Source organism: Schistocerca gregaria, chromosome 10 (genome assembly GCF_023897955.1).
Source record: "Schistocerca gregaria isolate iqSchGreg1 chromosome 10, iqSchGreg1.2, whole genome shotgun sequence".
Lineage (NCBI taxonomy): Eukaryota > Metazoa > Arthropoda > Insecta > Orthoptera > Acrididae > Schistocerca > Schistocerca gregaria.
Genome location: NC_064929.1, coordinates 140,140,672 through 140,167,238, shown reverse-complemented (window position 1 = coordinate 140,167,238; position 26,567 = coordinate 140,140,672). Strand labels below are relative to the sequence as shown.

At 41.3% G+C, this 26,567-nt stretch overlaps 1 protein-coding gene across 5 annotated transcripts in view; it reads right to left on the bottom strand.

The window, feature by feature from the left end:
• LOC126293305 (aminopeptidase N-like) overlaps positions 1-26,567 on the bottom strand; it is a 721,098-nt gene that overhangs the window by 300,956 nt on the left and 393,575 nt on the right. For all 5 annotated transcript variants that reach the window (XM_049986440.1, XM_049986441.1, XM_049986437.1 and 2 more), the window contains 3 exons: positions 21,913-22,068; positions 18,822-19,078; positions 8,380-9,403 (listed from right to left, as the gene is read on the bottom strand). In XM_049986440.1, coding sequence (XP_049842397.1) covers positions 8,380-9,403; positions 18,822-19,078; positions 21,913-22,068 — 1,437 coding nt within the window. The remainder of the gene's footprint in view (positions 1-8,379; positions 9,404-18,821; positions 19,079-21,912; positions 22,069-26,567) is intronic.

Sequence of the window (26,567 nt, the reverse complement as noted above, 5' to 3'; positions counted from 1 at the left end):
TTAGTTCATTTAGATACAAATATACTAAAATATACAACAAGGAAATGTCTCAAAATGAGGTTAAGTTGTGTTCACTTTTAATTTTGAGAAAAACCTTTGAAATGAGGAAATCTATTGTACTATTACATAAATACTTGATGTAAACAATCAACATCTAATTGTAGCATCTTTGAGTTGCAATGCAGTATGAACATTGCTCATCACTTTGTGTCTGAGCTGGTTTTGCTTTGTCACCAATAAACATAGCAGTTCATGCTTGATACTGTACTTCTAGACAGTTCATGTGCTGCTCTGTGATGGAAGTTGGAAGTAGTTGTAACAAAGTTCTATTCTATTCTGAGGTGAAACTGAAGATTAAATCCCTTTTTGTGTGAAATAGAAACTCCCTGTAACAAGTTCATTTCAAGTACACATATTGAAGTTAATCTAGGAATTTTACACTTCTAGATGGCCCAACACAGACAACATAGACATCTGATCAACAAAGCAAGCTAAGTAATATAACTATTGCTAATTAATTCACAATCAATAGCTTATGAACGACTATGCTTATTTTCTGATGGGTGAAACATGTTACACAAAGAACTGCAACACACTAAACTTGAAGTGTGCAATCAAAAACTGCTAACTTTAATTTAGATGTGAAGAAGGGAGCAAGTTTGAAACTGCACTGAGCTGAACACCAGGTTCACATCATGAAATATGTGGAAACCAAATGTGGTAAACGCACCTAAACCACAAATATTTATAACCGACACAAATCTGCAACTGACGAAGTGATTTGCTGTTCCACATTCTTGTATTTTATGCATACAGTAACTTGCCCTCATCTTTAGTTGGCCATACAAATGTAACTGCCACTGTTGCTGCAGCAAACCACTGATAGGTCTTCTGGTTCATCAGACAAACTACAGCCCCTGTATTCACCAGGAACTGGGCTCTAATATCACTGATACTCCAATAGAAAGTTTTATGCAATTGGCCAGGTTCTGCAAAGACTGGAGCTAAGGCAAACATCAATGCTTAATTGAATTCTCCTGCCCACAGTGTATAACACTGGCACATCGGCCTGCAGTGTTGTTTTCTTCTCGTCAGTACTTCACTGGAGACATGAGTAACATGTATCAAAAAAATATGGGCAATGGAGAAGCATTTCCTCGCACAGGACCTGCATCCTGAGCACCATCCGGGAAACAAACTGCAGGTGGTGGAGACCTGAACTATTTGCTACTTATCTGAAAATACATTTTGAGCTTCTGCTGACACATCAAATGTTTTTTACAATATTTGTGATAAAGTTGGCATTGATTGGTTAGGTACCTTAAACAGAATGACCTCTTCCATGCCAACCCTTAGGAATTCCAGGAAAATTGATCATTTGAAACTCAATTCGTACTTTTTGCAGATGATATACTGCAAGCTTTGGATCAAGGCAGTCACGTAGATGTAGTATTTCTTGATTTTCGAAAAGTATTTGACTCAGTACCACATCTATTACTTATTGTCATGAGTTTGATAATGTGGGGCATCAAGCGAAATTTGTTACTGGAGTGAGGACTTTTTGGTAGGGGTGACACAGCATGTTATCTCGGATGGAGAGTCATTGCCAGATGTAACTTCGAGTGAGCCCCAGGGAAGTGGTTTGAGACACTTTCTGTTCATGTACAATAATGACATTGCAGGCAATATTAATAGTAACTTCAGACTTTTTGCAGATGATTCAGTTATCCATGAAGAAGCACTGTCTGAAAGAAGCTGCATATGCACCCTCCCGCCACCACCTACTCCCATCCTGTAACCCGGGAGGTATACACGATCAAAGGCAGAGCCACATGTGAAAGCATCCACATGATTTACCAACTGACCTGCCTATACTGTGACGCTTTCTATGTGGGAATGACCAGCAACAAACTGTCCATTCGCATGAATGGACACAGGCAGACAGTGTTTGTTGGTAATGAGGATCACCCTGTGGCTAAACATGCCTTGGTACACGGCCAGCACATCTTGGCACAGTGTTACACCGTTCGGGTTATCTAGATACTTCCCACCAACACCAACCCATCCGAACTCTGGAGATGGGAACTTGCCCTTCAATATATCCTCTCTTCTCATTATCTACCAGGCCTCAAACTCCGCTAATTGCAAGTTGCCGCCACTCATACCTCACCTATCATTCAACATCATCTTTGCCTCTGCACTTCCGCCTCAACTGACATCTCTACCCAAACTCTTTGCCTTTAAATATGTCTGCTTGTGTCTGTATATGTATGTATGGATATGTGTGTGTGTGTGTGTGTGTGTGTGTGTGTGTGTGTGTGTGTGTGTGTGTGTGTGTGTGTGTGTATGTATATGTATATACCTATCCTTTTTTCCCCCTAAGGTAAGTCTTTCCGCTCCCGGGATTGGAATGGCTCCTTACCCTCTCTCTTAAAACCCACATCCTTTCAGCTTTCCTTCTCCTTTCCTCTTTCCTGACGAAGCAACCGCCGGTTGCGAAAGCTCGTAATTTTGTGTGTGTGTTTGTGTGTTATTTTATTGTGCCTGTCTACCGGCACTTTCCCGCTTGGTAAGTCTTGGAATCTTTGTTTTTAATGCATAAATATTCAGTCAGATCTTGAGTTGATTTCAGAGTGGTGCAAAGATTGGCAACTTGCTGTAAATGTTCGGGAGTGTGTAGCAGGGGGGTAAAAAAAACCACCACCACGGTATCCTATGACTATATAATCAATGAATCACAGTTGGAATTTTGTACACTCATGCAAATACCTGTATCTAACATTTTGTAGGGACAAGGTGTGTATATATGGGCAAGGAAAGGAAATTCCCAGGTTTTTCCCAGTTAAAAAATACAATTTCTCCGGGGTGAAAATATGCTTTTTCTGTGTTAAGTGACAGTATGCTTTCCCTCAGGATCATAAAACTTACCAGTCCTTTGAATGGTTAGGGTTTTGTACATCGGCGTAGAGCCTCCCGCCACTTTAGGAATCAAACCCCAGAAACAAAGTAAGTTTTGGAAAGACCTTTGATTTGCAGCAACATGTACGCTGCATATTTTCGTATTACAAAAGTATCTAGTTGAGTTCCAACAAACACAGAACTTTAATTGAAATCAAGATGCACTTTTGTAAGCCAGTCATAGCTCATGTAACATGATATCACAAGCCGATGACAGCAGATATTCATTGCGTTTACATGGAGCTCCCAAAACCAGATTCCGTAAACCAATCTCTCAATACTGGTCCTGGATGGTCATGTAAACACTTCAAAATTGATTCTGGAAAAACGCTTCTGGTTGCCAGTTTTCCAGTTCTGCAGTCGATTTTCGCTACCATGTAAATGCAGCCGGTATTGAAACAGGCTCGGGCTGTCATGTTTTTAAAAATTTTGGCTAATATTGACCGAGTGGCTTTTTGCACAGTGAAGGATAAGTAGAAATATTAGACTGAAGTTGTTTGCACCTCGTCTAACTGAAGATAAATAGTGACTGTGCTGACTAAATCACAAATTACATCTGCTGTTATCCAGGTGCTGTAGTTAACTGGGCTAGCAAATCCCCTTCAGACCTTAATATGCAAATGTGGCAGCGAAAAACAGTTTCTGAAATTTGTCTTTCGGAAGATGTGTCACATGTAAAAGTAGTGATTCAGAGCATAGGACACGTGATGTAGTCAGCCTATAGTAACATCACTGTTAAGTAGCATGAACTCACAAATAAGAAAATTGATGTGCATAGTGTAGCTACAAGAAGATTTAAGGTTTCACATACAATATTTGTCTTTTTTGCATGTGTTACACTCTGGGCTCTAAATTCTTCTAAGTGGCTGGCCCTCAAAGTGTTAAGCTTTCAATGAAAATCAATAGCACTGTGATTTAAGAAATTCAAAGCACGTATGCACACGTAACATAACTCATATTGTGTAAAATGAAATGCACTTTGAAAGTAATGCTTTTCAAAAGACCAATTACAATATTTTCCAGTGACCTGTTACAATTCGTTTCATCATTTGCCAGAGAGTGCCAGAAAACAGCGTTAATGTGCTTGCGCAGCCACGATGGAGGAGGTAGCCTCTAGGTTCGTATGTATATGGCATTAAGAGATCTTACATTACATCATAAACGAAACAGGATATCAGAGGATACTCCAAGAGCATCGGAATTTCATAAACCATATAAAAATCCATAATTCGACTTAAAAGAGCACATTCATATGACCAGATTCACATAGAATTAGGCCCCAAGCTGATATTAAACTTTTCAGTGTGGTTTTCAGAATCCAAATTTTCTTGACGTACCAGTACTGTATTCTCTAATGTTTAGTTCTATGGCATAATGCCGTACATCACAAATGATAACAATGTGAACTTGAAATACCGCTAACAGTTAACACTAGCCAATAGTGTTTCAAGTAAATTGACTATCTTTGCGTTTTTTTTTAGAAAATTGACAAAAATAACTTCATTTTTCAGCAAGACAATTAATGCCTGACTACCAAAAACCTGGAAATAAAATAAAATCAGAAAACTGAGACTAATTACATATTTTAGCCTTCCATAATTATGTAATATTTTAATTCATTTTATGGCTCCCAGCTCTTGAGAACTGTAGACCAAGAGGAAACAGCAACTTGAGAAGATATGGTTTACAGGCGACTCAACTGCGCATGCACATAACGCTGCTGGTAAGTGCTCAAACGAATCTTTAGCTAACCGTTGTGATGTCACGCCCATTGGAAGCAGTTTGTCGTTCAGTTCTTACCAGTCAAAACTACAAAAATTTAACTGAAAACTAAAGCAATGAAAAATTTCCACGTTTTTCCTGGTTTTCTCCCAGATGAAAAAATTCCCGGGCTTTTCCCGGTTGTCGCAGAGTGTATACCCCCTGAGAGTGTTGGACAAGTATGTGCCACAAAAGTGGGTTACGGATGGAAAAGACCCACCGTGGTTTAACAGCACAACTCACAGAATGCTCAGGAAGCAAAGACAGTTGCACTCGCTGTACAAGAAAGATCGGAAGAACGAGGGAAGGCAAAAGTTGGTAGAGATTCGTGCTGCTGTAAAAAGAGCGGTGCATGAAGCATACAACCACTACCACTGTCATTCTTTAGCAAAAGATCTTGCTGAAGACCCAAGGAAATTCTGGTCTTACGTAAAATTGGTAAGCGGGTCGAAGGCTTCCATCCAGTCACTTTCTGATCAGTCTGGCCTGGCAACGGAAGACTGCAAAACGAAAGCTGAATTTTTAAATTTAGCATTTGAGAAATATTTCACGCGGGTTTTATCATCATGCGAGTGTTACGAAATGCTTCAGGAACTCGGGTGGGAGTCTCTAGAGGAAAGGAGGCGTTCTTTTCGTGAATCACTACTGAGGAAATTTAGAGAACCAGCATTTGAGGCTGACTGCAGTACAATTTTACTGCCGCCAACTTACATTTTGCAGAAAGACCACAAAGATAAAATAAGAGGGATTAGGTCTCATACAGAGGCATATAGCAGTCATTTTTCTCTCGTTCTGTTTGGGAGTGGAACAGGGAGAGAAGATGTTAGTTGTGGTACAAGGTACCCTTCGCCATGCACCATATGGTGGATTGCGGAGTATGTATGTAGATGTAGGGATATGAAATGAAATAATCAAACAGGCTCAGATGTGGGTAATGTACATGATTGATTTTGGTTTAAGAGGGAGCAATCAGTCTATGAAGTAGGTTGCTTAGAAATAATTTGTATGACCCATTCTAGAATACTGTTCAAGTTTATGGGAGCCGTATTAATAGAACTAGCTGGAGCTGTTTAACATATACAGAGAAGGGAAGCATGAATGGTCAAAGGTTTGCTTAATCCGTGGAAGTATTTTACAATGATGCTGAAAAAACGGAACTGGAGACTCTTTTAAGATAGACATAAACTATCCCAAGAAAGCCTGTTAACAAAGTTTTGAGGACCGGCTTTAAACAATGAAACAAGGAATATACTATAACCCCATATGTATCACTCACATAAAGATCATGGGGACAAGATTAGAATAATTACAGCATGCACAGAGGCATTCAAACAATCATTCTTCCGTCGGTCCATATGTGTATGGAATGGGAACAAATCCCAACAACTGTTAACAATGGGACAAACCCTTGGTCACACTTTGCACTAGTTGGCAGAGTGTGGATGTAGATGTACATGTGCTCAACTTGGGGTGTGACAATTCGAAAGCTCTAATCTGAACCTTGTTGGCCAGTGATAATCTGACAGTTATGTCTCCGATTAAGGGATCAGCATACGAGACGCCACATTTTGTACGATCAAACTTGCATTTATGGGCGAGGTCTTGCAAATCTGCTACCCAGGGCATGTAATACTGGCCACTATGCTTCCCTTACTAGTTAAACTGCAATCACGCTGCCACAATGCAAGTTTGATGGCACAGACTCTCACTCAGCAAACTGCACAATTCCATAAATTTAAATGCTTCAAGGTTCTAGCATGGACACAGTTTTTACATATTTTCATAAAGGCTACTACTACCAGTCAGTAACAGAGCTCTCTGGACCGAGGCATCTGATATGTTTCTTACCTTTCAATCTAACATGAATCTAAGCTCAGGTATTTTTCCCATCTCTCAACAGTGTTAAACGATAATGCAACTAGCAGGGATGGGGTTGGAAGTTGCTCCACAGGTTTTTAGCGTCCAGGCTGTGCAGTGCATGCCCAGATTTCAGATATGCTTCATGTTCTGCTTGATCAGTTTCTGGATCTGCTCCAGCTGTAGTTGCTGTTGCAACAGCATTTGTTCCTGCTGTTATTCCTACAGCATTATTTAACACTGCAAAAGCTCCATGAACTGTTGCTCCAGTATTACCGGCTACAGGCGTTAAAGTAACCTCTGGTGTGCCACAGGGGAGTGTTAAGGGACCATTGCTTTCCACAATATATACAAATGACCCAGTAGATAGTGTCTGGAGTTCCATGCAGCTTTTTGCGGATGATGCTGTAGTATACAGGGAAGTTGCAGCATTAGAAAATTGTAGTGAAATGCAGGAAGATCTTCAGTGGATAGGCACTTGGTGCAGGGAGTGGCAACTGACCCTTAACATAGACAAATGTAATGTATTGCGAATACATAGAAAGAAGGATCCTTTATTGTATGATTATATGATAGCAGAACAAACACTGGTAGCAGTTACTTCTGTAAAATGTCTGGGAGTATGCGTGCGGAACGATTTAAAGTGGAATCATCATATAAAATAATTGTTGATAAGGCGGGTACCAGGTTGAGAGTCCTTAGAAAATTTAGTCCATCAACAAAGGAGGTGGCTTGTTCACCTATACTTGAGTATTGCTCATCGGTGTGGGATCAGATCCAGATCGGGTTGACAGAGGACACAGAGAAGATCCAAAGAAGAGCAGCGTGTTCTGTCACAAGGTTATTTGGTAAGCGTGATAGCGTTACGGAGATGTTTAGCAAACTCAAGTGGCACATTCTGCAAGAGAGGTGCTCTGCATCGCGGTGTAGCTTGCTCGCCAGGTTTCGAGAGGATGCGTTTCTGGATGAGGTATCCAATATATTGCTTCCCCCTCCCTCTACTTATACCTCCCAAGGAGATCACGAACGTAAAATTAAGAGAGATTCGAGCACGCATGGAGGCTTTCCGGCAGTCGTTCTTCCCGCAAAATGTACGCGACTGGAACAGAAAAGGGAGGTAATGACAGTGGCACATAAAGTGCCCTCCGCCACACACCATTGGGTGGCGTGCGGAGTATAAATGTAGATGTAGATAGATGTACTTTGCAAGAGACACCCTCGTCATCACTTTTGTAACACTGTACCCATGTACGCTGTGCGATTATAGTTGCCCTGGAAAATGGTATGAGACTGAAAAAGAATGAGTGGATGACATTAGCCATAAAAAAGTCTAGTGAGCACACTCTGAAAGGAAACCAAACATGAAGCTGAAAGAACTGTCTTTGTGTCTAAACACAACCGGAATAACAAGTCAAGAGTAATTTATAAACAAGGCTATACATAAACTGGAGAGTTTAGATACATAAACACAACTTGCTGAGGAACGTACATTCGCTTTCCTCCTACCCTAAACCGCCATTAATGTGGTATCTGCACAGCACGCAATGTGGCTACAAAACCGTCTAACTCTTGACATCCAACGCTAGTGTCTTCATCTCAGTATAGTTTTCTGAGTCCAGTAACGATACTAAATTGGTCACCGTTGGCAAGGACAGCGAAAATAAACGATATGACAATCTATTAAGAACAGTGCTGTGTAAAATTATTTTAAGTGCATTTCAAGTTCTCAGCAATCACCAACGTAACTTCAGAAGAACTCTATCAATGTGTCAGTAAACTTCATATAAATAACGTCATACTTACCCCGGAAATGGGCTTCCACGTCGACCATTTGCAACCTGCGACGTGGACGGAATGAAGACAGCGGTAGCGTATCTGCTGCCACGATTGGAGTGGCTGGCAGACACACTTCCACCAGTAAGTGGCAGAGCAGTAATCGCATCTGTGGGAACTCCGGTCTCTACTGTGGTAGTAATTACGTGCGACGCCCCTAGACTCGGAGCCGTAGTTACTGCCGGACCATGTGCGCCCACCGTGACATTTACTACCGAGACTGAGCTGCCATCGGCCTCGCTGTCTGTCACCTCGAAAGACGTTTCAGCACTGTTTCCGGGTGCAGCACTGCTGGAAATGACAGGGTTGCTAGACGACGTAGCCACGCTCCCAGTCTGGGAAGCTAATGGCGTGTCGACGTCCACCGGTACGGTGTGAGTACTGCCAGAATGTGACACTGTTCCACTCGAAGTGTAACTCGCCAGCGTGCCGGTGTTTCCGTTAGATACAGGAGAGGCAGTCGACGCACTGGTGCTTCTATTCAAAGAGGGAATAGCAGTCGGTACACTGGTGCTTCCTATCAAAGAGGGAATGCCAGTTGACACACTGGTGCTTACATTCGCAGAGGAAATCCCAGTCTGTGCACTGGTGCTTCCAACTGAAGTGGGAATGCCGACTGGTGTGCCGGTGCTACCATTCGAAGTTCGAGTGCCGAGAACTGTGCTCGAGCTCGTGGGCGCCATTTCAACCGTGCTCGCGTTACCAGAACTGGAACTCGGAGCTGACATGCCGACCGTAGTACTGGATGTTCCGGCTCGGGTGCTCGCCGTGTGAGAAGCATTGAACAGAGGACTTGAGTCGGCAGTGTTGGAGCTGTGCTCTGCAGATGCACTGCTAGTCACTTCAGAGCTGCGTGTGCCCGAAGTCGCGTCACTCAGCTCGTGGGAAGTCTCATTGCCGACAGTCGTGTAACGACTAGACGGCCCTGTGTCTGCAGGAGATGACTGAATGGTTGTCACACTTGTTTCATTTGTGCCTCTGGTATCCACCACACCTGTAATAAAGGATAGTCAGGATCAATACTTCAGGCACAAATACCTATTCCTAAGGATCCAATGTCTATATGAGAAGCTTAAAATTAAGGCTTATTATCCTATTGTTGACTAAATCTTTAGACCAAGTACAAGCTAAGAACGCACAATAAAAGGAAAGGAAATTGATCATGTCCTGTTCACAATGGTAACAAGTTACTCACTACTACTACTACTACTACTACTACTACTAATAATAATAATAATAATAATAATAATAATAATAATAATAATAATAATAATAAAATAATTAAAGAAGAACTAAAAGAAAAATATAGACAAAGACTAACAAAAATACTGGAAACAGAATTGACAGCAAGAAACAAGACAAAAGCTATAAACACTTATGCTATACCAATATTGACCTACTCTTTTGGAGTAGTGAAATGGAGTAACACAGACCTAGAAGCACTCAATACACTTACCTGATCACAATGCGACAAATATAGAATACATTCAGCAACAGAAAGATTCACATTAAGCAGAAAGGAAGGAGGAAGGGGATTTATCAACATACATTATGGACAAGTAGACAATTTAAGAAAATTCTTTATAGAACGAGCAGAAACTAGCAAAATACCAAAGCAATCACTCATATAAACACATTGGCTAAACCATTGCAATTTCATAACCACTTCTACAACCCTTCAGATCACGTAACATCAACAGATATGAAGAAAGTATATTGAAAAAAGAAAGCACTACATGGCAAGCACCTGTATCATTTAACACAGCCAGACATCGATCAAGACACATCTAACACATGGCTAAGAAAAGGCAATATATACAGTGAGACGGAAGGATTCATGATTGCAATACAGGATCAAACAATAAACACCAGATATTACAGCAAGCATATTATTAAAGATCCCAATACCACAACAGATAAATGCAGACTTTGCAAACAACAAATAGAAACAGTAGATCACATCACAAGCGGATGTACAATACTAGCAAATACAGAATACACCAGAAGACATGACAATGTAGCAAAAATAATACATCAACAACTTGCCATACAACAAAACTAATAAAACAACATGATCCCACATACAAGTATGCCCAACAAAATGTACTGGAGAATGCTGAATATAAATTATACTGGAACAGAACCATTATAACAGATAAAACAATACCACATAACAAACCTGACATCATACTCACCAATACAAAGAAGAAATTAACACAACTAATCGAAATATCCATACCCAATACAACAAATATACAGAAGAAAACAGGAGCAAAAATTGAAAAATACACTCCTGGAAATGGAAAAAAGAACACATTGACACCGGTGTGTCAGACCCACCATACTTGCTCCGGACACTGCGAGAGGGCTGTACAAGCAATGATCACACGCACGGCACAGCGGACACACCAGGAACCGCGGTGTTGGCCATTGAATGGTGCTAGCTGCGCAGCATTTGTGCACCGCCACCGTCAGTGTCAGCCAGTTTGCCGTGGCATACGGAGCTCCATCACAGTCTTTAACACTGGGAGCATGCCGCAACAGCGTGGATGTGAACCGTATGTGCAGTTGACGGACTTTGAGCGAGGGCGTATAGTGGGCATGCGGGAGGCCTGGTGGACGTACCGCCGAATTGCTCAACACGTGGGGCGTGAGGTCTCCACAGTACATCGATGTTGTCGCCAGTGGTCGGCGGAAGGTGCACGTGCCCGTCGACCTGGGACTGGACCGCAGCGATGCACAGATGCACGCCAAGACCGTAGGATCCTACGCAGTGCCGTAGGGGACCGCACCGCCACTTCCCAGCAAATTAGGGACACTGTTGCTCCTGGGGTATCGGCGAGGACCATTCGCAACCGTCTCCATGAAGCTGGGCTACGGTCCCGCACACCGTTAGGCCGTCTTCCGCTCACGCCCCAAAATCGTGCAGCCCGCCTCCAGTGGTGTCGCGACAGGCGTGAATGGAGGGACGAATGGAGACGTGTCATCTTCAGCGATGAGAGTCGCTTCTGCCTTGGTGCCAATGATGGTCGTATGCGTGTTTGGCGCTGTGCAGGTGAGCGCCACAATCAGGACTGCATACGACCGAGGCACACAGGGCCAACACCCGGCATCATGGTGTGGGGAGCGATCTCCTACACTGGCCGTACACCTCTGGTGATCGTCGAGGGGACACTGAATAGTGCACGGTACATCCAAACCGTCATCGAACCCATCGTTCTACCATTCCTAGACCGGCAAGGAAACTTGATGTTCCAACAGGACAATGCACGTCCGCATGTATCCCGTGCCACCCAACGTGCTCTTGAAGGTGTAAGTCAACTACCCTGGCCAGCAAGATCTCCGGATCTGTCCCCCATTGAGCATGTTTGGGACTGGATGAAGCGTCGTCTCACGCGGTCTGCACGTCAAGCACGAACGCTGGTCCAACTGAGGCGTCAGGTGGAAATGGCATGGCTAGCCGTTCCACGGGACTACATCCAGCATCTCTACGATCGTCTCCATGGGAGAATAGCAGCCTGCATTGCTGCGAAAGTTGGATATACACTGTACTAGTGCCGACATTGTGCATGCTCTGTTGCCTGTGTCTATGTGCCTGTGATTCTGTCAGTGTGGTCATGTGATGTATCTGACCCCAGGAATGTGTCAATAAAGTTTCCCCTTCCTGGGACAATGAATTCACGGTGTTCTTATTTCAATTTCCAGGAATGTATATCCAACTGGCTGAGGAAGTCAAGAAGGACATGTGGCATCAGGATAAAGTTGACATTATAACAATTATACTATCAACTACAGGAGTCATACCACACAAAATCTACCAGTACATCAACACAATACAGCTACAGCCAAACGTATATATACAACTACAGAAATCTGTAATTATTGATACATGTTCAATTAGCCGAAAGTTCCTAAATGCAATGTAACATATACCGTACAGTTAAAAATAAGTCACGCTTGGTCAAGGTCTGTGTCACTTTCCATTCTTAACCAGACATAACGTCTGAGAAAGGAAAGAAATAATAATAGCTTCACATGGCAAAGATTTCTACAGATTTATTTGTCTGAGAAGAGAAGTTCAGTGTACATTAAACAAAGCTGTCAGGAGAGCTGTGTGTCCCCTTCCAATCCATCTTATTAAAAGTCCAAATAAAACATATTTGTGCTCAAATGGCCATTGAAAAGTAAACATCCTGCAGTGAAAAATGAATTGGTGCACAAGACACAGTAGAAAACAAAAATTCGATTTTTTCACTGATCTTTACAATCACAACCCTTAAGAGATTTACAGAACTCATATAAACCTATATATGGATGTCGCAACAGAAATTTGAAAACTGCTGCTCTCTAATGCAAATGTAGTATGTAAATACCTTTCATAAATAACTAATTTATTGAGGGCAGAGAGGTGTAGTTGTGTAACATTCACAATTGACAGCCTTATATGAATTTAAAATACGAGTTAGGAGAGCAATAATCACATGGGGAGGGAAAAAAACTCAACAGTTCAAAAAAAATTTAACACTGCAAATATTAAACTTGTAAGCAGATCAATCAGAGATAGTTTCTTTATTGGAAAATAAGGACTCCTGTTGCTGCCATGTCCAATGGGACAGAAAAGCATGTCATGAAACTGGGACGGTATCAGATGTCATGTTCGACATCAGACAGCAGGATGCAAAATGCAGAAAAGTTCCAATTAATTTCTTCCAAATTCCATTGTCTTAATTTTCTAGCCCCAATATTTTTGCTTCCAAAAATGTATCTACAGACACTAATTCTGGAAGCAAGAGAAACTGTGACATACTCATGACAGTACAGAAGAAAAATACACTATGTACTTAGAGAGGAAAAGAAATAACAAAAGAACCAGATGTGTTCTTGGATGGTAAACTAATGATAACCTCAGAAACTGAAACATATTGGAAAGAATTTGTGACACTGGCGATATAAGTTTCACAGCAGTCCTGCTAGGATGACAATGATAATGATTAAAAGTACGAGAGTGGTTTGAAAATTTCTCAGAATCACCACGAGAGGTCAGCGCTAGGGCAACAAGTTGTTTACGTGATATTCATTGAACTGTTGCCTGTAAACACGTGTCACGTCATTGTTCTTGGAAGAGAGCTGTTGCAGTGACGCGGCTGTGTTGTTTCTCCACATTGTGATCTGCGAAGATGGTAAAAAATCAAGACTCGAGCAGTCATTAAGTATTTCATAAAGAAAGGTATGAAAGGAAAGGACATTCATGCCGATTTCCAGAATACACTGGGGCTCTGCCTCTTCATATTCAACTGTTACCAAGTGGAGAAATGAATTTAAATTTGGTCAGGGGAGCTTAGATGATGATCCGTGGATTGGTCCGTCAAGGTATTCAGAAGTCACTGCAAAAGAGCACAAAATGGTCATGGAGGATCGCCAATTGAAAGTGTGTGAAATTGCTCACGCTTGCAATATGTCATCTGAAAGGTTATATCACATTTTAATTAAAGAATTAGAAATAAAAAAAAATTATCTGCAAGATGGGTGCCACAACTCTTGACGCTGGATCAAAAACGCATGAGAATGGACATATTGGACACTGGCCCATTTTAGGGGAACTGAACAAGTTTTTTTGCACTGGTTTGTGACCACACATGAAACTTGGGTGCACTACTATAACCCAGAGTCAAAACGACAGTCAAAGCAGTGGAAAAATGCTGATTCTCTGCCATCAAAGAAAGCAAAGACAATTCCTTTGGGGGAAAGGTCATGGCATCAGTGTTCTGGGATGCGAAGGGGATTCTGTTTGTAGATTATCTCCCCACTGGGCAAACAACTACTCCTGGACAAACTGCAACAAAAGATACGTGATAAAAGGCCAGGTTTAGCAAGGAAGAAAGACATCTTTCATCAAGACAATGCACATCCGCACACATACCATTGCCATGGCAAAACTGCATGAACTAAGGTATGAATTGTTGCCACACCCGCCTAATTCACCTGATAAGGCTACGTCAGACTACCATCTCTTCCATAACTGAAATTTTTTCTTGGTGGAGAAAGATTCACTTCAAACGAAGAATTGATAGCCAGAGTTGACAACTGTCATATTCACTCGAATCCAAGCCACACTTTTTTTCCGGTTTTCACAACCAAAAATCCGCCTGCAGCTTAGAAATGAAAGCAAAGAAGCAGAAGTTCTAAAATATGTTGGTATCTGCTGCCACAACTAATTTCTGCCATCAAATATATATAGCGCTGTACAGGCATGCTTTGCAGGCACAAAGGTAAATACTGGCGCCAAAACCTCTGAGTCAGTAAATAAATTAAAAGGAAAGGTAAATGAATGTAACATTATGCCATGAATTCTTTCATGTTTGTTGCTATCTCATTTAAATCCTGTCTGCCTAATAAACTGCGAAACTAGAGTGAGACAACAGCAAACGCGGAAGAATATACATATCATGTCATGTTTATACCTGTCTTATTCTTATACTGAATAGTGATACGGTCAGAAATGAGCATGGCAACTGATTAGATTTTTAAATCTGAGATAACTCTAATTTCTGTGCAGAATGTAATGTACTAAAGAGGGGTCTGCAAAAATTTTCGAACAGAGCAAAATTTTCGCTACACTCTCGTTCAGAACATCTTCTATCATATGCAGTCTATTATTTGGTTCTTGTTGATCATTACCAAAGAATGCAGCAGTGTAAATAACAACATGGTAGCGCGCACAAAAGCAAGCCATGCCGCGAGTGCTGACAGGTCGTAAACACTCATTATCAGAATGCGACAAACAATGCACGACACAGTACAATAATACATTTTCAGCTTAGAGTGATGTAAACACCTATAATAAAGAGAACAACACTTATCAGATCAAAGCAAAATAAGCAATTGATTCAAACCAGACGAAGTACGTGAAAAAGGAAGGGTACCCGTATAAACACGGCCGGAGCACCTGATACGTAGCAATAGCTACTTGGTAAAGCTTAACTGTTAAGCTTACAACTCGAAACAAACTACTGTAGCTGTATCTTCATCCATTCAACCTAAATTCTGTCTCGTGTTACAATGGACCAACTAGGTTCTGATTTGGAGGTGTGGTCTAAAACTTTCCTCTCCCCTTGAATTTTGAGTCTCAAATTTCAGGTGTGGCTTAGTTTCGAGAAAATTTTTTTTCCCTTCATTTCGAGTCTCATTTTTCAGGTGCGGCTTAGATTCGAGTACATATGGTATTTTGCAGGCCTGGAGGAAACTCATTTTCGAGATTGGATCAAGGCACTGGAACATCGTCAGACCAAGCGCATTAATTTACGAGGAGACTACATTGAAAGATAAAAAACTTTTCGGTGACATAAGTAATTTTGTTCCATTCTGTTCTGAGAATTTTTCAAACCACCCTTGTAATAAGACACAAAGGAATTATAGCCATTGGCTGTGAGTGGGCATCTGTTTAAATCAACGGGGAAGGTTGAAAATTTGTGCCAGACCTTGATTCAAACCTGCGTCTCCTGCTTACTAGGAAGGTGTGCTGACCATGTGTCATCCAGACACAGCAGTCACCGTAATTCCACAGACTATGCGACCACACTTCCCATCAGACCCAAATTCTCAACCTATCTGCACACTATGAATGTCGTGTCCCTTGCCCATTATGTTCATTACTCATCGCAATTTGCCGATTCCCATAAGAGTTTGAGCCTGGTGTGCACCTACACTCGTTCTTTCAGACATGTCCAAAAGAACGGACACCACATATATATTAAAAGTAGTGATACCACAGGCAACAGGTTAAATGAACAAAAAAGGCAGTTAAGATAAAAATTAATGAAAACAATTTCTTTTCGTTTATTTTATTTCTCAGTGTATTATCAAAATGTAGACAGTAAATAGGCATAGCCGAAGTTCAGAATAAGTATAATGTTAACTTCTTAGACAGATCCTTCACATCAATAAAAGTTTGTAATATTGATTAGTCACAGTATGTTCAAAATAAATTTTTCTCAAGAAGCCTCTTAAACCAAAGGGGGTGTTCTTGCACTTGAGTAAAGATGGTAAATCATATTCCATCACTCTCGCAACCCTTCCAGCCTAAACATCCACTAACTCCTTCCCACTGCCTCACCTTATCTTGCTCTATTCTTTCCACATCACTCCTCCTCCATCCAGATCGTGCACTGCCTTCTATCACCCCACATTCTCCGCCCCCCTCCTCACCATGCAGTCTCTCTGCCCCCTCTCTTCCCCCCTCCTTTCCAACCCCCCTCTCTCTCTCCATCCTCCATTTCTCCACCTTCATCTTCACCTTTCTCCATTTTCACCCCTCTCCTTCTTCCTACATTTCCTTTTGTTGTTCCCTTTCCATCTTGTTGTGCAGTCACAGAGTCATCTGTCCCAAGACATGCCTCTTTCCTGCTACTCCCTTCTTGGGATTTTCCCTGCCCCCACCCCATCTCCATTAGCTCAGGCAACTGCTTCCATTAATCAGTTATCAATAATCAGTCTTTTTATGGTCAGGGAGCGTGTGGTTGGGTGCTGTACGGTTGTGGGTATGAATGTGTGCACATTTTTCTAGAAAAAGAGTAAGTACTTGAAAGCTATAGTTCAATTCTTTTATCTTGGTGGCTCGCGCATGCCCGCCCAGACGCGGGAGATTGCTGCGTTGCCAGTTGTAGGCACTAAGAGATGCAACACCATAGTATAGTATAGTGCGCAAACTTACGCTTAGGGGGTAGTGCGCAGTTTGAAGTAAAGCCACCATGCCGCATTAACCCTTTTGCTGCTACAGAGTAGTGCTCCCCGGATTCCGCGCTGTGCACGATTTTGTCATCACTGCACTGCTCACCTGTGCAGACACATGGTGTTCCAACTGCTTTAACATACTTATCATTCGATTTCACAAAAACTATTTGGCCCAAAAATTTGATTTTTACACATCTTCTTGACTGATACCTTCCCCCAGAGTGAAAATCTCGTTCTGGAAACATCCCCCAGGCTGTGGCTAAGCCATGTCTCCGCATTATCCTTTCTTTCAGGAGTGCTAGTTCTGCTTGGTTCGCAGGAGAGCTTCTGTAAAGTTTGGAAGGTAGGAGACGAGGTACTGGCAGAAGTAAAGCTGTGAGTACCGGGCGTGAGTCGTGCTTCGGTAGCTCAGATGGTAGAGCACTTGCCCGCGAAAGGCAAAGGTCCCGAGTTCGAGTCTAGGTAGGGCACACAGTTTTAATCTGCCAGGAAGTTTCGTTTAATTTTGTGTCGATGTTCAACACAGTTATTGTGCAGCATTAAATGTAATAAACCATTGCACGAGATTTGAAGAGTTTGCAGAGTCATAGCATATACTTTCCGTATGGTTGACATCAGTTGCCACTAGAAATTTCAAAAAATTACATTCAAATGAATAAAATTCATGAGGTAAGACACTTTGATATGATTTTTAAATAAAGAAAATATTAGGCATCAAACAAGGTTTGAAGTCGGAAACTTTTGCTTAGCAGCCGAACACTTTAACCTTTTTCATTAAAATAAAATAATAATAAAAAAAACCCTCATTTTCTTCATTGCATCTGCTCAGGGCGGACGTCGTAAGACAACTTTTTAAGTTTGTTATTGATAGATTAACTCAGTTTTTTTTTATTACAGATTAGGCTAATGCATCTCATCATTTAATGGAATTGCTGGAGGAGTTTAAAAACTCACCCAAAACACTGAAAAACACTGTAGGTATGACTATGAATTACTCACGTTTTGTCGAAGTACAATAGGAAATAAACAATTACCGCTGTTCTTTATTGCGAAAAAGCGGTTCGTGAGAATGATATAAACACCTTTCCTTGCTATCGCCTACATTTGGAGGCTTATTGCTTGTTTGGTTTAATTAATTAATAGAATATGAAGCAATTGGTATAAAGAATGGTTTTTCTGAACTTTCTTTTATAGAAAGTCTTCTATAAAGACATAGCTTTTGTTCAATTACTTTATTTATGACTGAACATCTCTAAAACTGAAGACACTCATCCGGGCTCTGCACTGCAGTAGTCGAGCTCTGGCAACGTCATTCTCTGTTCATTGGATGACTGTGTTTTGTGACGTCAGATGCGCAGAACAAACCAAAACTTGGCCGCCATCGTAAATGCGCACTTTAGTGTGAATGCTGCATTCTGTGCTCCATGCATTGATCTGTTAAAGGGGAGTCATTGCCTTTCCCTTATTTTGTGTATTGTTCCATAAAGAATTTGCATTACTGTTATAAACTGTGTTACTGTTATGTTTCAATTCTGGCTAAGTTAAGATACACTCTATAATTTGTGTCACATCTCAATAGTCTAATGACATAACTAAGTAAATAACAACAACTGCAGAGTAAACTACTAAAGCGAATGAGGTGTGACACTGAAGAACACCTGCGATAGCCCTAGTGTACATACCTGTGTCAGTGCTGAAGCCAGTTGACAGAGATTTGCCTCTTGGGGTGGCATATGAAGAGGGGGTGGCAGCAGGTGGAACGGTAGGAGCAGCTGTGTTCGTGACAGTTGGCGGAGGTCCTTGCTCTGGAGTAGTCATCACCGGAACAGAATCATTTACTGTTTCAAACACCATCTCCGAGACAATGAATGCCACCAAGTATGTGGACATCGGTGGAGTTATGCCAAAATGATCCACCACCCACCCCGGTTCACCATGTCTGAAGAGACAGCATCAAAGCAAAGTTGTTAGTAGTAAAGAGTATGTTCCTATATGGCTGAAAATTTTTAAGGCTAATGGATTTCAAACAAACTATCAAATTATAGGTGATCCTGAAAAGTACTTGGTGAAATTTTAAGAATTGGCATAGTTCCATTTTGAAGTCACGTGACACATTCTGTCATAAGCAATTTTTTTTTGTTAAGCCAAGAATGCTAATTATTATATTACATTTGTATTATATAATAATAGCAATTACATGATAATAGCAATAGCAGTTTCTATGACCATGTGCAGTGTGTTCCTTGTGTGTTACACAATGTGTGATTAATGCAGCATACTGCTTAGTAAGCAGCAGAATGGTCTGGTATTTATGTCTGAAACAAACCAAGATGGTGTTTGGGCATGACCAAGTAGATGGAAATGGTCAAGACGTAGCATGATATGCTAAATCAAATACCCTCATCAACATTAACCACATCACACATTTCAAACCCTTTTTGCGCATTTGTGTGATCATGAGTCTTTTCAGACAGACGAACGTGCAGGGAGGAAGTGCGCTTACACCAGATTTGGAGGGCTGGGTTCTGCCTCTCGACTGTTTCCATCTGATAGGCTGTACACAACACACAATGAACACATGGCACATGGTCATTTGCCAGCACCATTTACCACGGCAACGATGCATTTCCAACATACGTTCATAGGATCTTTGTTACTCCATTTCAACTCAAGAAACTATCCCTAAAGTTTGTCAGTTTTATTAATGCTCTCTCTCTCTCTCTCTCTCTCTCTCTCTCTCTCTCTCTCTCTCTCTCTCTCTCCCTCTGTGTGTGTGTGTGTGTGTGTGTGTGTGTGTGTGTGTGTGTGTGTGTGTGTGTGTGTGTGTGTGTGTTTGTTTTGAATTACCTGTACATGTTGGTAGTGGGGCCAACAATTAATTTTCTGGTTGATCATAGTTCAAATTTGTAATTGTTTTTCTGCAGTGTTGTTAAATTACAAAATTCATTGTGGTGCTCCAGTATTTTAAAATTTGGAGTTTCATGAGTTCATACAACAGTCTCAGTTTTATGTTACTTCTTGTCAGGTAAAGGAAGATAAAATGAAACCTTATTTCAAAGTATCTGCAACCCTCGCTAAGAAGCAATGTTCGCAGTATTTATGTAGCATCTGATGTTACTTGGAGAAAGACAAACACTTGGATGGGTGGGGAGAGTCAATGAAGTGGTGCATGGACTTACATTCCATCACAAGGAGTCCAATTGGAACATGTGCTGTAAAAGTTTGTGACATTAATGTTAGTGTCATTCATGTTTTATTGAAGACTCATTTCCAAATTTACATCAATATTTTTTTTTTTTTTGTATCTTCTCCTATAACAACCAATGTTCTAAAATCATAGTTTCCATTCAAACTGTCAATTCAGTGTACGAATGGAATATAACTCCTTCCTAGAATGGTGGCGACTTCAATGCATGGACAGAAGACTAACTTCTCTGGCTTAGTTTTGGTTTGAATTTTGTTCAATGTATCAGTTTGGTGCATAAATTCACAGCATTTTTCCATATGTTCAATAACACAATAGATACATATAACAGAGACTTTAGTCTCAATAGCATATCCTTCTTCATTTATTACAACTGTCTGACAATGCTGGGATAACTTTTTGATACCACGACTGCAGAAATCATGTGGTTTTGAAGTGAAGAACTTCATCAAGTCATTTTCAGACCCCATTTTCATCCAGAAAGGACGTTCCTGGAAAGTCCTTTGATAAATAGTTATCGACTGAGGGTGCAAGACCAGGTGAATAAGGTTGGTGCAGAATGAATGACTTCCCAATGCAGCCCCTGGTCAGTCTAGCAGAATGCGGACAGGCATTATTGTGTGGTGGCATCCCTTCGTGCAGTTCTGCCTGGTTCTTGTTCTCTGACTGAATCTGCAAGACGTCTCAGCTGTTGACAATAAATTTTACCTATGATGGTTACACCTCAGGGAAGCATTTCGTAATACATCACATTGTCACTGTTCCACCAGATGCATAGCATTATCTTTTCCAGATGTGCACAGGTCTTTGTATGGGGACTTGCTGCTTTGTTGGGGCTCAACCATTCCTTTCTTTTCCTTATGTTAGCATAAAGATACCATTTCTTGTCACCAGTAATGGCACAGGATAGCAATGGTTGGTGTTGTTCATGAGCCAATTGATGAGTAGCAAGCAGAAATGCACATATGGTCAGCTGCCAATTTTTGTGATTTTGGCTTATAGCATGCGGTAGCCATACATCCCAAATTTGAACCTTCTCCACTGCATCCGAGTGTTGCTCAATGATGGAACAATCAAAGTTCATTGTGGTTGCAAATTCTTGAGTACATTGATGTCGATCATTGTGAATTAATGCCTTTAAATGGTCTTCATCAACCCCAAAGGACTTCTTGAACACAGATAGTCACTAACATTAAAGCGATCCTCCTTAAAATGAGTAAATATCCCCACATGCACCACAGATGTTTCTGGCTGCACCTCTACTGAACTGAAACAGAAGAATATGTTGGTTATATTCCATCGGGACTCCATTTTCTAGCGATCACAGCTTCACTCACTATCTCCAAAGGACAAAATGACAATATATAAAGGCAAAATAATGATACTGAACTAGGAAAAAAAAATGACAATCGACAACCAAACCCGTAGCAACCCAATTACCAAGATACAAAGCACCAAACTATTATTCACAATCTTCAACGAAGCTTAAAATGTGACCTGAAACTTCAAATTAATTACTTCAATGGTAAAGAAAGCACTAGACACACGTGCAAACTGGCAATACTCACAGCTGTTCAGAACGCACAATGGGCATGTTCGAGACTGCAGTGTAGTTGGTGGAGTGAGCGATGCTTATCTGGAACCTGGCTTTTAGCCCGGGCTCATCGAAGCAGGGGAATGCTGCACGCGCATCCGTCGCCTCGAACTGTGTAAGCGCCATCCATCTGCAATGCACAAATAATATTAAATTATGTTTTTCGACAACAGTTTTGAGGAACACATCACTCCCTTGGAAGAAAAGCATCGTAACTCAAATAATTCAGAGTATTCATTCACGTCATCATCAAAACGAAAAAGTGGAATGGTTTTATGTGGAAGTGTGTTACAAACTTAAGCAGCTGTTCGGCCACCACATAACAGTTATGCCAATGTTGCATAAACGAAACATATTCTAACAACAGTGTCACACTGACAGTAGTTAGGCAAAGTTAGGACAGTGTTCATGTGGAGCTTGCCTGTTGACTGTTGCATTTCAAAAAGTTCCATACAATCATTAAATCTGTTCGAAGAAAAACGTCACATTTTGAACTGTGCCAGTAAGTATGCTCATTACTGGTATATGTATATGCTACATAAAGCATTATTTAGAAAAATGACAATTTTTTTTACAAAATAGGTTGGATACTATTTCCTTCCTTTCAAGTTGTGTCACACTTCTGAAAGTTATTTATAATTTTTGTTCAAGACTGTAACGAATGATGGAATATTTTAACTTCTGCCATACTTTAACAAAAAAATTGCATCAATATAATTAGCCTGTTTTAGTTGCAATGATGTCATATAATTCAAGAAGCCTACTTATTGTTACGTTGGCTATCAAACAAAATGCTACAATTTGGCAGCTTCCACATCCAAACAATGCTGAGGAAAATACGAGGTGCTATCCAAAATTTTCGGGACTGGTACTGCCATCTGATGGAAACCTTACCTTTGGACTAATGGTCACCATCACCCTCAAAGTAGTTCCCATCCGCACGTACACACCGGTCCCAGCGCTTCTCCCACTGGTCAAACGTTTTCTGAAAGTCCTGTTCTTTGAGGATGTTTATCACCACCAGCGATGCTTCTTGAATCCTCTCTAGAGTGTCAAACTGACGGCCTTTCAACTTGAGTTTCAGTTTTGGGAATAGCGCGAAGTCTCAAGGTGCCAAATCTGGCGAGTACAGTGGGTGTGGTTCAACCGTCATGTTGTTTTTTGCCAAAAAGGTCCTGGTGAGCAAGGACATGTGACACAGAGCGCTGCGATGCAGCAGCCAATTCCCTTGATGCAACAAGTTCGGGCTGTCGTCGCCGTACGTTTACAGGGAGCCATTGTAAAACGTCATAGCAGTACATGGAATTCACTGTTTGGTTGGGTGGGAAGAATTCTTTGTTCACAAATTCCCTTGGTATCAAAGAAAATGATGACCATGCTCTTCACTTTGCTCTTCACCAGTCTCGCTTTTTTGGGTCTTGGAGAGCCCGGGCTCTTCCACTGGTGATAACCTGTGGCAAGAAGGTTGGATCATCAGATGCAGTCTGACGAAGGTCTGTGCACAATTCAACACGCTGTGCCTTCTGATTGGCAGTCAAGATCCTTGGCACAAATTTTGTGGCGACACGATGCATGCCCAATTCATCAGTCAACATTCGTTGACGTCCCATAACCAATACCCACTTCATACGCAAGGTCTTGAATGGTTCGATGTCGATTCGCACAAACCAATTGTTGAAGTTCGGCAACAATGCCTGGCTTTGTGCGGCTAACGGGCCTTCCAGTGAGAGCATCATCTTCGACGTCTTTACGGCCGGCCCTGAACCAGCCACTAAAACACTCGTATAGGCTCATGCTCTGTCCCCCAAACACTTGCTGAATCATTGCAAGGGTCTCCGTATCACTGTATCACTTTTGCCGAGATTCGCACAGAATCGCGCTGTTCTGTTCGCGGATCCATCATAAAATCGCCACACACCAAACACAGTATTGTGGTGGACACGCAACATGTACTCCCATCTGAATGCCACTCCACACACTGACTTATCAGATATGCAGCTCTCGCCACCTAGCAGTGCAAAGATCTACTGCTCCTACTTTCCAGATGGCAGCACCAGTCCTGAAAATTTTGGATTCCCACCTCGTACAGAACAGAAGACGGTCTCTCAGGGAGAATAATAATGCATATATGAGGACCGTTTTTTTCCCAACATCCGACAGGCTACAAATAAAAGAACAATTATTTTATTACCAAAAGTTTTGTACATTTATGGTTACTTTCCAACATAATCACCAAAGAGATTGAGACATTTATCGAACCTGTGGACAAGCTTTGCAATACCCTCTTCAAAAAATGTTGCCATCAATTATGTCAAATGGCCATTGACGTTGTTTTGAAGATCTTCATTGGTTGGAAAGTGCTGCCCCCCTAGCCACGTTTTCAGTTCAGGGAAAAGGTGAAAGTCTCTGAGGGCTAGGTCAGGACTGTAGGCAGATGACCAATTGTCCCCCTGAGAGTGTTCAAGGAACCGTTGGGTGGTGCCAGCAGTGTGTGGACGAGTGTTGTCATAGCTCAACACAATTCCTGAAGTCGGCATTCCTGTTCATTTGTTTTCAATGGCTCACCGCAAATGCCGTAATGTTTCATAATACGCAGCTGCATTGATAGTGGTTCCGGGCTGTATAAACTCTACATGCAACACTCCTTTTTTTCCCAAAACACAGTAGCCACAACCTTTCTGTCGTTGATTGTTTGAATTTCTGTGGTTTTTAGGTGACTTTGGATGCAACTATTGTTGTGATTGTCGTTTTGTTAACGTTGTGTCGTACTGGATCCAAGTTTCATCTCCAGTAACAACTGATTTCAAAAAGTTCTCTCCTTCATCGTGATAACGGTCAAGGAAGTTCAAAGCTGACGCCATTCAGTGACTTTTGTGGGCGTCCGTCAACATTTTTGTAACCAAACAAGCACCAAGTTTTTTGTAGCCTAAATGTTCAGTAATGGTAGTGTGTGCGACGTATCTTGAAACTTCCGGAATTTCCATAGACAAAGCAGTATGGTGAACCTACGATTTTCTCTAACCATTCTGTCAACTCGTTCAACAAGGTCGGCTGTAATGACAGACTCGCGTCCTTGGCCCCCTTCATCATGCACATCATTTCGGCCAACTTTAAGCTTTCAGCACCATTCACACACAACACCAACACGTAGTTGTCACGGTACACTCTGCGTATTCTCCGATGAATTTTTGCTGCACTATTCCCTTCTGCTTGCAGAAACCAAATTATACTTCGTAATTCAACTTGGCGGGAGCAACAACGACGGCAGCCATGTTTACGTGGCTGTAGTGCAACGCAGACTGATGCCCAGAGGTCGACAATGGCGAGGTGTGTAGTAGCCTACAGCGCATGTCCACTTTCTGCCGCTCGCGCAGCTTCTATAGTAAGCGATCGGAGGTTAAAAAAAGGCCCTCGTATTATGTTAAGTGTGAATCATGTAATTCCCTGTAAGGTACTTAGTTGTTTTGTTTTTCACAGTTGTTAAAATACCCCGTGATGATACCAAGGGTCGAGTGATTCCAGTTAGGGGAGTGATAACAACCTTAGCAAACACACATTTGATGAAAACTATGGAGTGATCCAGATGAAAACAATAACTCCAGTTTTTTTTAAGTGTGTTACAGATGAAAGTCTTCAAAATTTTGATTCTGATGTCACAGATGCTGACCAAAGAGAATGGAAGAAACTAAAAGAAATGTTATTTCCGCGTAAAACTGAGAATAAAACTTGAAAGAGTGATGTTAAAAAATGGAAAAAAAATCAAAAACGAAAACAATCCTAATGAACTGTGGTAAAAGCTACAAGCCTATAAACAAAATAAAAAATGATGGTGGAACAAGTGAAAGGATTCTAGCAATAAGAGATACTCTATATGGGGAAAAGTGTCTGCTAATATGTTAAAAAATTTGATATTAACAGAGATCTCCAAACAAGTATAAAGAAAAATTCAGTATATTGCCTAAATTTCATACGCAGCAACATACTATGCAATATACACCAAACACGACAGTCAGTGGTCAGTGCTGTGCTGTGCTTCCTATTGAGACGACTAATTTCATTCATCTCCATTTCAGTGTCCGCTTGTGGAATATCCTCGCCGCTACTTGGCGGGTATACAATATTTACGAGGCCGGAATTTGTGGACTGCTAACTTATCTCGATTTACTGCGAAGTATTCTATGTATTAAAATTGTAAGCTTCCGAAATTCTCAAAAATGCCCCTTTAAAACACGCTGAAAAGAGGGAAACGATAGTCCGAACGATACCAGCGCAAAAATCGGGAGAAAGTACAAATATCACATGCAACTTATAAGATAAAATGAATTTTGCGTGGCAACGTAAAGTTTTGAAAATACGCAATTCATCGCGACACAGAGAAATTTTGATATAATCAGTGAAGGATAATGCTGAAACGACATAGAACTATTAGCACTCAGAATTTCACATTGAATTTCTTTGAAACACAAGGTCCCGATCGTAAACACACACAAAAAGGAGGTAGGCTTGTACACAGGTTCAGTCAGCTGCTCCTACCGATGTCGTTTTATGTAACCCGCAATGTTCTCTCTGGTCTTCGAAAACCATGCGCGAAATTTTCATATTCTCTCGCTCGCTAAGCGCAAACTACAC